This window comes from Pygoscelis adeliae, unplaced genomic scaffold, assembly GCF_000699105.1.
Source record: "Pygoscelis adeliae isolate BGI_AS28 unplaced genomic scaffold, ASM69910v1 Scaffold399, whole genome shotgun sequence".
In the NCBI taxonomy this organism is placed as follows: Eukaryota; Metazoa; Chordata; class Aves; order Sphenisciformes; family Spheniscidae; genus Pygoscelis; species Pygoscelis adeliae.
The window spans coordinates 936,135-949,184 of NW_008825609.1; the positions used below are offsets into that span (position 1 = coordinate 936,135).

A 13,050-nucleotide genomic window follows, 5' to 3' on the forward strand; every position below is an offset into this window, starting at 1 on the left:
TTAACCAGGACTGCTGATAAATGATGGAGAGTGGCTTGGTGATCTCCTCCGCCAGCTCCTTCAGCACTCTCGGGTGGATCCCATCTGGCCCCATAGACTTGTGAGCGTCCAGGTGGTGTAGTAGGTTGTTAACTGCTTCCTCTTGGATTATGGGGGGTTTATCCTGCTCGCCATCCCTGTCTTCCAGCTCAGGGGGCTGAATACCCTGAGGATAACTGGTCTGCCTGTTAAAGACTGAGGCAATGATGGCATTAAGTACCTCAGCCTTTTCCTCATCCTCGGTGACAATGTTCCCCCCCGCATTCAATAAAGGATGGAGATTCTCCTTGGCTCTCTTTGTCATTAATATATGTGTAAAAACATTTTTTGTTGTCTCTAATGACAGCAGCCAGATTGCGTTCTAGCTGGGCTTTTGCCTTTCTCATTTCCTCTCTGCATGACCTAATTAGTATTATTACTGGCTATAATCTCTAGTAGAGAGTAGTGGAATTGAGGAGCTGTTTTCAATTTGTTTTATTCAGCTTACAGCAAAGCAGTTGCATAGACAATTTGTCTGTGAGGTTGTCTCTTGACTTGTTCTTGAAAAGCCATGTCTCCAGGTAAAAAATGAGCAAGTATTTTTGCATTGTGTCATATCCTTTGTCTCTTAAAAGATGTACCTGCATTGTATCTAGATTATCTTCCAAGAGATTTGAAAAGATAAGAATATCCTTTTTATGATTTTCTTGTCAAAACTATGATATGCATCAAATACAGAGTTACCTTACAAGCACCCCTCCAGCCTTTCTCTTTCACTTCTATTAAAGTTTGTGCAGTTCTTGTGCTTTCCACAATCTTTTTGCATGTGTCAGGAGGGCCCCTCTGAATTTGCATGAGTTCATATGTATTGATCTTGTGACTAAGATTTCTGGTAAAGGTGATCTGTTCCTATTTCCTTCTGAACGTCAGGAGAAAGCAAGAGGATTGCAGTTAGAAAACTTGATTATTGTCTCTCTCACTCAAGGCAAAGGGAAGAGAATAATGAGCCTGACTTCAGGTTACATGAGGACTGCACATTTAGCAGGCCTAATCAAGAAAAAGGAATACATGGCGGAGTGCGAAGGTCTGGGGAAATACTTATATCCAACATCACCACTGCTAAGTCTGTGTGGGCAGCACAGAGTAGCAGATCACTCAGAAAATACAGTTCAGAATTTTGTAGCTTCTTCTGGTCCCTTCTGATCAAGAGACACTATATCCCCTCTCAAATTCTATAATGGTGCCTTCAGTTATCCACAGGAAAGAGCTGGGTGAAGAATTTACTTCATTAAAATGCAGTGAAATGCAGTTTACTCTCAAGGCTGATGATTACAGTTGTAAACAGAGTTTTATTTCGAAGGATGCTGGTTGACTTTTGCTCCATTCAGATGAGATTTTTTGTGCTTGACAGCAGAAGGAGGAGAAGGAACCAAATATGTATTGAACATGAAAATGGAAGAGAGTCAAAGACTGAAATGGGGAGGCAAAGATACTACACATGACAGCTTTCGACTAAGGCAGATAAGCTATGCTGCAACTTATCCGCAGTGTTAGGAAATGATGGTTTCCTCATCACTTTCTTCCTTTTATTTTCTTCTTGAAAGATTGTCAACTGATGTTATACAAATGCTATATCACTAACCTTTGTGTACAAGGCAGGGCAGTCAGGATTCTCTTTGGGTGAGCCATTACCCTGTCTTTGTAGGTGGCAAATGTGGATTGTTTTGAGCACACGAAGCTGAAAAGATCTCTGCTCCTTCAAGGACTCATGTCTTACTTGCATGGATCCATCCTTCAAAGTTCATCTCCTAATCTCCTGTGCCTGATACCCTGGTACCCATATGTTTGACAAGGCTGAATTTCCTGATCATACTTTCTGCTTCCACTTGAAAATTTATTCTTTAGCTCCACCTCCTGGCTTTTGGTCCATGGAAGGGAGGATTCTCGGGGAATCACAGAGCCTCAAGAAGGGATCAGAAGTATTCATCCTAGTTTACAAATGTTAGCATAGAGGTGTATATGGGGACATTTTAGCTGGGGCAAAACAGAATTTGTTGAGCCCACTCATACTGGCTTTCCACAGAGGCAGATATTTCGGTGAAGAGGTGGACAATGGAATATGTGGCTCATAGTTTCTGCTTTTTGTTGGGCTTTTGGTTTCTCAACTGTGGCAGTTTCGAGACATGACAGACATCACAAAACAGGCTTTTTTTATGACTGTTTTTTCTCTAGGACTTCCTCAATCTCACGGGGGTGGGGAGGTACAGAAGAAATCGCCTGACACTGAAGCATTAAAAAAAAGCTCTCTGAGGCCTTGCAAAGGAGTCTTGATTCACACAGGGAGAATTGCTTTGACTGTGTTCATCCTATTCAATCAGGAACTGCACAAGAAGTGGAGGAATAGAGCTTAGCCATCTGGATTTAAGAAGCTGAAAACCATGTCTCTTCCCCGTCAGCTGCGAGAAAAGAGGTAACGTGTCTCTCCCTCCTCCCACTTCCCCACAAGCCTCCATGTAACTGCTACGATCTGTTCATTTAATTTGGATGCAAGCTTCTTTGATGATTCTAAAAGGCTTCTTGTTATCATAGCTTCCAAACTATTAGGCTGCTCAGCATGGAGCAGATCATTTCTTAAGTTGGAGTGGACATTTTTTCTTCTTTTCCTGGGGAATATTCACCACCTAGGACAATAGTGGGTCATTGTCCTCTTTATAGCTGCAGTTTCCCTTTTACTGGGGTTTGTGATATGAGTGTTTGTGATATGACATAATTATACCTCTTGATCTCCATAACCACATCCCTCTTCACAGTAAGTGGTAGTATTTATGGTGTTGTGGGTGGTGCTGATTCATGTCATTCTCCTCGTACAGCAAGCTATTGCAAGACTTTGCATCATTACTTCAGCCTTCCAGATGGGCTACGCATTGTGGAAGCCCCTGCTTGGGATATTCTCCTAGCAGAATAAACTGAGCCAACTGCCATGGTTTTTGTAGTATCAGAATATTTAACATTACGTCAGCTTGGCATTTCTTAGATGATCCTTTTTAAAATTTCTCTTTCTCTCTACCTCATTTGTTATCCTTTTTTCCTCATTCTTGATCTTTTTTACATAAGTGTTCATGTAAATACCACTCTAACAACATTGAGTTGTAAGATTGAAGCAAAGGTGAATGTCTTCTGTTTGATAAAGATGTTGTACCAAGGATTAGGTCCCAGAGAAAAAAGCACCTGCCAATCCATGGCATTTTATTGTGTGGACAATATAGACAAGAAACATGAGAGTGTGGTCTTATGGCTGCTCTTTAGGAGTTCCTGCAGGGATCCTTCCTTCTTTCTTACTTCAAATCCAATACTTTCTAGGATCTGCAAAGCTCATTCTAACCTTGCCCACTATCATGTGTTCCTTCACACATTTTTGACATTTTTCAAACAATATCTTTGTGCTTGCTTCGGGTTATCTGCTGTGACCAGGAGGTCTACCTGTAAATATTTGCTAGGCTATTCGTTCTTTTTTCAAAGCCTCTTTAAGAGTCTGCTTTACTGTGATGTTTACAAGAAAACTTGACAACATTTTGACAGCTGTTGCAGGCACCACTAGTTATTATATAGAACAATACTACGTCTTTGTTTCTTTGCTTTTTTTCTGTTTGGGCTTATCCTTCTGTTGTCCTTAATCTTATATATATATAAGGTACATATTGAATGCATCTTACACATAGAGTGTAAAGTTTTTAGGAATTAGCTTTGTGCTGTCAGTTTCTACAGCACCTAGCACAGCAAGTTCTTTTCTCAGAACTGTTTCCTATTCCCTACAGTAATGCAGTAATAACAACAGCATAAATCATGGTATATAATGATCTCCTTAGAATAAGAGATACTGCTGCTGAGTTATTATTGTAAGTCTACTAGATGCTGTAGGAAGGATTAAGAATGCATCCGTGGCTGATCACATTTCTCAGGAAAAGCTTACCAGCTCAAGTGTTTCTTTTGTAGTCCTGCTACTCTAGCAAGCCTAGGAACGATAGGGATGTTTTTCAGGCTTGGTGAATCTTCACAATGGTCACTGACTTGTGCTGAACTTACAGAAACTTGACATCTCAATATCAGACCTCCAGAGGAGGAGAATGACACCACGAGTTTCCAACTTCTTGGTTTTGACACTAGATAATGTGATGTTGCCTAAGTATCTTTGTTCTGTACGGCATAGAGACCTCCGAAGGCTAATGCCAGTATGAGTAACCTAAATTTTTTGTTCTTGCTTCACAGTGATTTTGACCAGCTTCCAGATGATGTACCTGTTTCAGCTAACATTGCAGATATTGAAGAGAAGAAAGGCTTTACTAATTATTACGTAAGAAGGGAGATTTATCCTGTATCTATATGCCCTCATCTGTGACTGGTTGTGGGAAGCAAAATGCAGTTGATCTGATGTAGTTGGTTTTTGGCATGAATAGTTCTGTGCGGAGAACTTCTCAGTGCTTCTTTTTTCTGGAATGGAGGTTAGTCTAGCACAGATTTAGTCTAAAAATTTATTGTCTGGGTGAAATGTGACAGAAGTATCCTCTAACGTTGCTTGTTTTCTAAATTCTAACCTAATTTCTGATTTATTCCCCATTAGAGTGCTGTACCTTTGGTGAAGATAGTGGGAAAGGAACTCAAAGAGGGTAGAAGGGCAGGGTCTTGTCTTCATTATTCCGTGGTACTGGCAAGTTAGGATGCTTCCATCTCCACAGAAGGTAGCATATTAATAAGTCATGAAAGAGCACACAGGAAGGGAATAGTAGGGAAAAGCACTTTGAGGTTTCCTGAAGAGGGGTTTTGGATAAGACCAGCTCAGTCTGACTTCTGCAGGGTATGCTGCTTTTGCTGGAGACATTGCTCATAAAACCTTCCCACTGCAGTATGCAGGTTTTACTCTGGAATATAGTGATGTGTGTTGCTCTGTCTTTATGTTTTCTGAAGGATCTGGCTGCAATGTGACTCAGAGGTCAGTGCATGGAAATCGTGGGCTCCTTCAGAGCAAAGCAATTTTGGCAAGAGATAACAAATAAGATAGTGGTTGAAGGAGGGCATTAGAAGTAAGGCAACTAAGTTTTTTTTCCTGGCCTTACCTTTGGTCAGACCATAATTTCTGAAAATCAATTCATTCAGATGTCTGTCTATAGATTTAGACGCCCAAAGCATCCTACTGTAAAATACTTGTATTTACCTCCCTAATATGTTTTCTTTGTCACTGAGGGAAGGTGTGTAAAGCATAAAGTAGCATCTAGTCATTACAGGTTTCCTTTTAAGATAATGTAATAGAAAGCAGCCACAGGGACATGATCCATGGGAAAGCTGGACCCACACATATACCACACTGTCTGGTGCTAACTTGTTATTTTCTAGTACTTGAGTCTGCAGATGCTTAACTGAAGGCTTGCTTTCTACTCTGCCCCTAAGACAAAATTCCCACTAGCAGAGCACTGATCTTATGTTCCTAATTGTATGCCTCGCTTTCATTTGGTAAGTATTTATAAGCATGAACATCAGCCTGAATCCCCTTCTCTGTTTCAGATGTTTGTCATTGAAGTAAAGGTTAAAGGTGGTGGCAGATACCTGATTTTCCGACGCTATCGTCAGTTCTATGCCTTGCACACCACACTAGAGGAGAGATACGGGGCAGAGAGCAAAAATAGCCCTTTTACCTGCACACTCCCCGTATTGCCAGGTAAAGTGTCAGTACCAAATCTGTGCATGATTAGCAGCTTTCTCAGCCCCAGGCTGTCCTAAAGAGGAGTGCATTGTAGGGAAGTACACAGGATTGCTAGTCGTGACAAGGAACTAGTTCCCAGCTGTGGATGCTGAAGTCAGGTTCCATTGGCAATTCCTCCACTTGCGGTAAAGTTCATTTAGAAACCTAAAATCCTTTAGAAAATAACTATTTTCTTGGAGATCCTACTTTCTCCTGATTGCTTCATTTCTCTGACAGCCTCCATTTTTTTTCTTCAATAACTGTCACAGGTTTTATATTTTCCAGGGAAGGTTTATGTTGGGGCCAAAAAGGAAATTGCTGAGAACAGGATTCCCATCCTAAATGTCTACATGAAGGTAAAACTTCATTTTAGGGTAGAGATTGCACTGAGCACTGCAGATTCTTACCCCTTGAAATCAGCTAAGAGAGACAGTACTGTTGTAGTCCTAGGTATCTGCTTCTCTCTGTATTGTTTTTCCTGAAGACACAGTGTCCACGCTGTGGGACAACCTGCAGTCCTATTCCCCAGATTGTTCAGACTGTAGGATCTGCTGGAGCACACAAAGGCTCACTCCCTGCCTTCACATATAGACTGACTTACAAAAAACCCCTGAGATATGTGAGGAAATGATGAATCTCCAGGTGTTGTATGAATATGGAGTTGGTATGTGCACCTAAGGCACTAGGAGAGTGGGGTGGGCTTCTGGGTGTACCTGCTCTACAGTGAAGACACAGCCAGTAACATCGAGGAGAGATATTCTTTGTGTGCAGGTTAACTGAAGACCCGACTTTAAATTGGTAAAAGTCTGACGCGCTGGCCAAGTCTTCCGGTACTTAAGATTGCCTTCTTTCCACAGTCATTCATGTTCTGAAGGGAAACACAAAGAGCAATTTACTCCTCCTGCAGTAAATCAGGCACAAAAAGAGTGAAGCGATACATTGGCCAACTCCAGGAGTAAACAGGAGAAACTGTCAGCTGTTCAGACGTGTCCTGCTGAGTGAGAAGGGAGAGGAGGGAGATTTTTGGCAGTAATGAATATCCTTCATGATCCTGTAGGTCAGAGAGGCATATTTGTTACATGTAAATAAATAGAGAATTGGTCTCTCCCACTGTTATACTCTGCTTCCTACTTGCTCTTGGCACAGAACCTACTCTGCCTACCCGTTTGGGTGTTGATGGATGAAGAGGTACGGCTGTTCTTCTACCACTCAACCTTTGATAGTGAACAGGTGCCTCACAGACTGAGACGGCTTCGCCCACGGACACGCCGAGTGTAAGTGATTGACATGTCTTTTCAGCATTGCTTGATGCTGTCCAGTTTTGGGGGGAGAGAGAGATGAGGATCACCACTGTGTTTCCCAAGTGAATCCATGAAGTCCTAATATGAGGATCTTTGTGGCAGAGTAGACAAAGGGTATTTCTTGTTTTCAATAATGTAAAATTTTTAAAGTGGATGTGGTACTTGCATTGAAGGAAAATTCAAAAATGAGAGTTTAGCTTGCTTTTAAAAAAACGCTGCTCAGCTCTATCTGTTGATAATTCTTTAACGGTAATACCTGTTATAATGTGCAGAATATACAGGCCAAGCTTAAGGACATAGGCTTGCACCACTGAAGTCAATGTGAGTTTTGGCACTGAATTCGGTGAGATCTGGTTCAGACACTAAATGAAACTGAATACTTAATTTGTTCCTGTCCTTTGTCTAAACAGGGGCCTGTCCTACATAGCAGCATTGACACCCCTTTGGAGAACCGCTAAGTAGACGTCATACTTCATTACCCTTCAGACAAATTAATTCTCCTTTCAACATAGCAAAGATAGACCCGCTTCCTTTTCACTTACCTCAAACAGTGCGAAACCTGCATGCGTGTATGCATTCCTGGATGTGTGCATCATGGCAGGGTTTGAACTGAATGCCATAAATGCTAGAAACAGGGATGCGCAGAAGGCAGAGTAGGGGGGCTGAGCAGTGCTGTGGAAGAGAGGTCCAAGATACTGACTGTATTGAAAATTCCATCTGTTCTCAGCAGCAGACATCATCAGATTGCTGCTGCTCTGCACTGAAACTGAGAGAACTAGGGCAATGTTGCTGCATCCATATTTATTTACTTCAGTGCTGCACACAGATTCTTATGCAGTTTCTCCAGTGACCTATGGCTTGCCTGCCTCTTAAATAATGAAAATGCAGACAGTGTGCTACTGATCGTGTCGTATCAGTAGAGACATATCTACCTCCCTGTTGTCTCCTTTCTTTGCAGTAAAAGCATTTCACCTCAAGTGCCTATTTTTGACCGCATGGCAACTCCACGGGCTGAGGTGAGTACTCTGCACTATCTGTCATAGGATAGGAGATTAAACTCTGTTTTACTTTGGTATCTCAGCGATCAAGTTGCCTTTTCCAATTAGAGCTTGGGGAAAGAAGGGAAAGTGAAATCGACACAGGAAAGCAATTGATTTTAACAACAGGGAATGAAACAAAGGGTGGACAGAAGTGTTCTGTTCCTCCTTACTTGAGTAATAGTAAGGTCCATCGTGAAGTCAGAATGACAGGAAGTTCAAAATTGGGAGACACGTACAGCTTACTGTCAAATGGTCCACATTTACATAGTGATACCCATAAATTAAATTTAAAACAAGCACAAGCTTCAGTCTCATTGACTTCAGTATGTGTTTAAAAGCTTTGCAGGTGAGGCTTCTTAGTATTTTCTGTAACATAAGTGTTCTACTGAAAAGTGCCTATACCCTTGTCTTTTGCTGTATATTGTCTTGGTATTAAGCACATGGAACTGCTTTGTAACCAGTACTTGTCTGAGCATGGTCTTGCTTCCTGGAACACGTGACTTTGCCATGTAAGATTAAAAAAAAACATGCAAGTGCTTTGAGGTTTGTTGTTTTTGGTTTTTACACTGAGTATGGCAGGTCTTGGATCAGTCATCTCTCTTGGGTTTTATCTATTAATTTATTAGTATTTAATATACCTACCAAAACTTTTCAATAGATGAAAAAAGGCTTTTGAAAGAGCTATTAAGTAGACATATGAACTACTAGCACAACAGTAGACATTGTCTTTTTTTTATTAGGAGAACTCGTGGCATTAACGAGACCAAAAGAACCATCTCAACACAGAATAAAGAACAACTTTTCATTTTTGCTCCTCTAATAGGATTTAAATGTCTACCATATTCTGTAAGGACAATGGGGGAGATGTGCCTTTTTGATAACTTGGCCGCTTTAATTATTCAAGAACAGCTTGTTAGGGTGGTAGCATGTGCTTACCTCCTTTCCCCCCTGCCCCGCCCCAAGGGGGCATCTAAGTTCCATTTTAACTATGTGTCAATTTCCCAGACGTCCCCAAATCTCTCAGTTCAGCATACAGGCCTGAAAGCTAGATGTAAAAACAACAGTTAGTTACCCTTAAATTATGACACAACACTTTTGCATTTTTTTAAGGCTCTTTGTGATATTTTGCAGCAAATCTGAAAGCTGTAAAACTGCAACCAGAAATAATTATTTTTTCAATTCTCAGGATTTCAAGTTTTCAAGTTTTCAAGTTGTCAGTTGTCTTCACCTCTGTTGACTTACTTGCTCTTAAGTGTTTTCAACGTCTTTATATTTATTTCTCTGGTGCTCAGTGTCCTGCCACTTTAAGAAACCTAGCATGTAGCCCTCTCAGAGCCGTGTTTATCCTAGTGCTTTCACTACTTCTTCAAAGCAGTTTTGTGTGTGCTGAGTAGGACAAGAAATTGTGACAACTGCAGACTATGGTTATATATATGACCTTACCCCAGAAATACCTCTGTGATGACGATGTGCATACTATCGTGCTGTTTTATGCTCTCACCCCAAGAACAGAACAAAAGATTCACTTTTGTAATTCTGTGAATTAATAATTTCAGTGTTATCACTTTCCATAGGCACTGTTTGATTTTTCTGGAACCAATAAACTGGAACTCAGCTTCAAGAAGGGAGACCTGATCTATCTACTCAGCAGAGTAAACAAAGACTGGTTGGAGGTAAGACTGCAATAGCGGTACTGAATTATTAGCATACCTTGAAATATATGAATAGAAAGGGCTCTCCTAGTCCTTGGGACCTGTCTCCTCCTTTCAAGAAGAAACTGTATCATAATCAGGTCTTACTGTCAAGAATAAATAATTGACTTCAAATTGGAAATTGTTTCCTTCCTTGATGGTTTTAGCTTACAACTTTTCTGCTCTCTAGACTTAAGTTTTCATTTGCATTTGCTTCTGCTGGAATGTTTTTAAATTCTTTGGAAGTGATTAGAACACAAAAAGGCCACAGAAAGGAGATGGAAACTCCATTTCAGCAATTAATTGGTTTCTTGCCTCAGGGTGAGTTGCTGTATGCTTCATGCTTCATACCACAACACACGTCAGCCTGATTAGAGAGAACTTGGGCAATGCAGCAGTGTTCTGAAAAAGGATGAGGAGAACATACTGTGTGTTTGCTGATATGGTATCTCTGCTTGCTCAAACACCACAGCTTTCCTTGGTAACCATCTGACTTTCGTTATTTACACACTGTTTCACTCCCCCGCCTTGTATTTGACTATGCAATTGTATAAACTTTTTGTAGGGATGCCATCAGGTCACTTCTGTAGCCTTTCTTTTCTTGATTATACTAGAAAAATTCTTACTGTTGTTTCCATGGAAATTAATTGAATTCCAGAACTTATTGTATGTGGCAAAAATGGCATGGTTTTCTTCATTCTAACAATTCCTGTCATTCCAGGGAACAGCTGATGATGCCACTGGGATTTTCCCATGTGCTTTTGTGAAGATCATAAAAGATTTACCACAGCAGGAAGACACAGTTAATAAAGTTCGCTGTTATTACCATGATGAGACTGTGAGCACTATCAGGTAATAAGAAAATAGTCTTCCAATTTATCGCTGAAGAAATGCTGACAATTCTCTTGAATTGTCATACATATCATACATTCATGATATGTAATGATTAGATTTGTTCTTGTTACAGGGATATCTCGGTGGAAGAGGATCTGAGCAGTATTCCATCATTCAGAGATCTCATGGAATTGATGAGGTACAATGCAAGCAGTTAGTTGTATGTTTAATATCATTTAAGCATTTGCCAAGTTCCTTCCAGTCCTAGATTTTCCACATTCTACTTGGTCATCACTGTGTTTTGGGTGTGAAATACTTTTCAAGTGTCCTGAAAAGGTTGTACTTTGACTTGGCCCAGGGCCATCCGTGCAGACACTAGTCTGCCTTGGGATTGTCAGTAAGTATGGAATGCCACACACTTCTAACTCAATTATGCTGGGTAGAAGTTTCCATTTCTTGTTCTAAGATCAGAGGCATACCCCCATGCAAGGACCTTTTGTCTAATATACTACTTCAGGATGCCGGACACCGCCTTCAAACACCTGTTAAACTAGGGTTAAACTAGGTTAATCTAGTGTTGAACATCAAAACATTAGAACATCAAGTATTAGTAATAGAACACCTGTGCTAATAGTCTTCCATTCCTTAACCTGCCCTCCCCTCAAAAAAAACAACCATAAGTAAGCAAAAGTGGGTAGCAACTACAGTCAACTCTTATGTGTGGGAATTTTATCAAACTCACAGATTAATTGTGCCATGCACGTGGTGTTACTGGAAATGGTTCCTGGTTCTGACAGATTTCTTAGCTTAAACACAACACAGCATGAATGTGGCTGTATGATTTCTAGTATTAGCTGTGTCAAGAATGCCAAGACACCCAAAGCTTTGTGTGGCTTTTAGCAGAATGAATCAGATTGCCAGTACAGTGTTTATCATGCAGCACCTCCCAGGCATTCCTTGATTTCTGGGGATCAATCCATTTCTTTTCTACCAGGCGGGAGTTTGGCCAAGATGACATTGTTTTGAATTACCGGGACCTTGATGGTGATCTGATCCGGTTGCTCTCCGATCAAGATGTTGAACTCATGGTATCTCAGAGCAGGAGAAGGCGGTCTGAGAAGCATTTCTTCCCTTGGAAGTTGCACATCACTCACAAAGATGACTTGGGTGTCTACAACACTAGTCCAGGAATAGGTGCTACTCAAACAGTAAGAGCAACGTAAGTGCTATATAGAGATGTTCCAGTAGGTAGCTATACAGCCCTTCCATAATCCCTCTCTGCAGACAGTTTCCTTTAACAAGCCTTTGAAGTGAGCTTGAAAAGAGTAATTTTTAGTAATATATTACCTTTTAGTGTAAAATCTGTACTTAGTTAGCTTCTTTAGCTTTTTAGCACTCCTCTGTAATAGAGACATATACATAGAGACCAGAGAAAGAGAGGAATAGAGAAATAAAATCTCTGGCCATATTCACAAAGCAAGTCTGTGTTAGCCTGCAGTAGAGGTTTAGTGTCCTGAGCCCCAAGACCTGCTCTAATCTCTATTCTTGCGCCCAGAGCTAATGATTTGTCCAGAATGTCTTCGTAAGCTTTTTTTCTAGACTGCCATAATTTTCTCTCCACTTGCTGATAGGAAGGTTTGTGTGCCAGTGCTTATGAATGCGTAATTATTTCTGTCATGTGGGAGTCTGACTGGACATTCAGAGTTTGTTCTGGAAGCATCAAGAAAACTTTTTCATATTTCAGTGAAGAAATTGCAGCCACCTTTGTTTTCTTCTTTCCACTGACCAATATTTTGAATTTTGTGAATCAAACCTAGTACACCTGTGGTGTTCCTTGTAGATCTTTTCGTAATTGTACAGACTACTTATTTCTGCATTCTGGGAAGATTTGTGTGATGCTTATTCAAATAGTGATTTCTTCTCTGTCTATCTTCTGCTTTCTGACACCTCATTGCAAAGTAGAACTAACAACAAATTACTGTATCAGATTCTTCAAGAAATAAATTTACATATGAGTTTATTTTATCAGTTTCTATTTAAAAGGGTTTTTTTTTTTGGGGGGGGGTGAAATAATTCTGATCCTTTTATTTTTTGCTTGAAAGTGAGCTAATTTTGAAGAAGAGTTTCAATGTTACCTATTCAGCTTTCCTTAAGGAGGAGTTTATTATTGAAAAGAAATATATCTTGCAAAAATTTCTTTAATGGTCATGCAATTAAAATATCTTCTTCTTGAAAAAATTTACTGCCGCTTGTAAGAATTACAAGTTATGTATGTTTTACATAAATTGTTTGATACCTAAAATACTGTATTTTAAAAACACCATGCAGTCATGGTGTTAAAAAGATACCAACAAATATAAATATAACCAGTAAAAAATAAGTTAAAAGAGTTTTCAAACACCATGCTTTGGATTCGACTGTTAGTTTCTGTG

At 40.2% G+C, this 13,050-nt stretch overlaps 1 protein-coding gene across 1 annotated transcript; it reads left to right on the forward strand.

The window, feature by feature from the left end:
* The first annotated feature begins 2,456 nt into the window (after positions 1-2,456).
* On the forward strand, positions 2,457-11,841 carry NCF4 (neutrophil cytosolic factor 4, 40kDa). The gene is made up of 10 exons (XM_009332619.1): positions 2,457-2,488; positions 4,285-4,369; positions 5,575-5,728; positions 6,038-6,108; positions 6,899-7,026; positions 8,012-8,069; positions 9,668-9,766; positions 10,506-10,636; positions 10,752-10,817; positions 11,613-11,841. Exons 1-10 carry the CDS (start codon positions 2,457-2,459, stop codon positions 11,839-11,841), a joined length of 1,053 nt encoding a protein of 350 aa, XP_009330894.1.
* Positions 11,842-13,050: the final 1,209 nt, after the last annotated feature.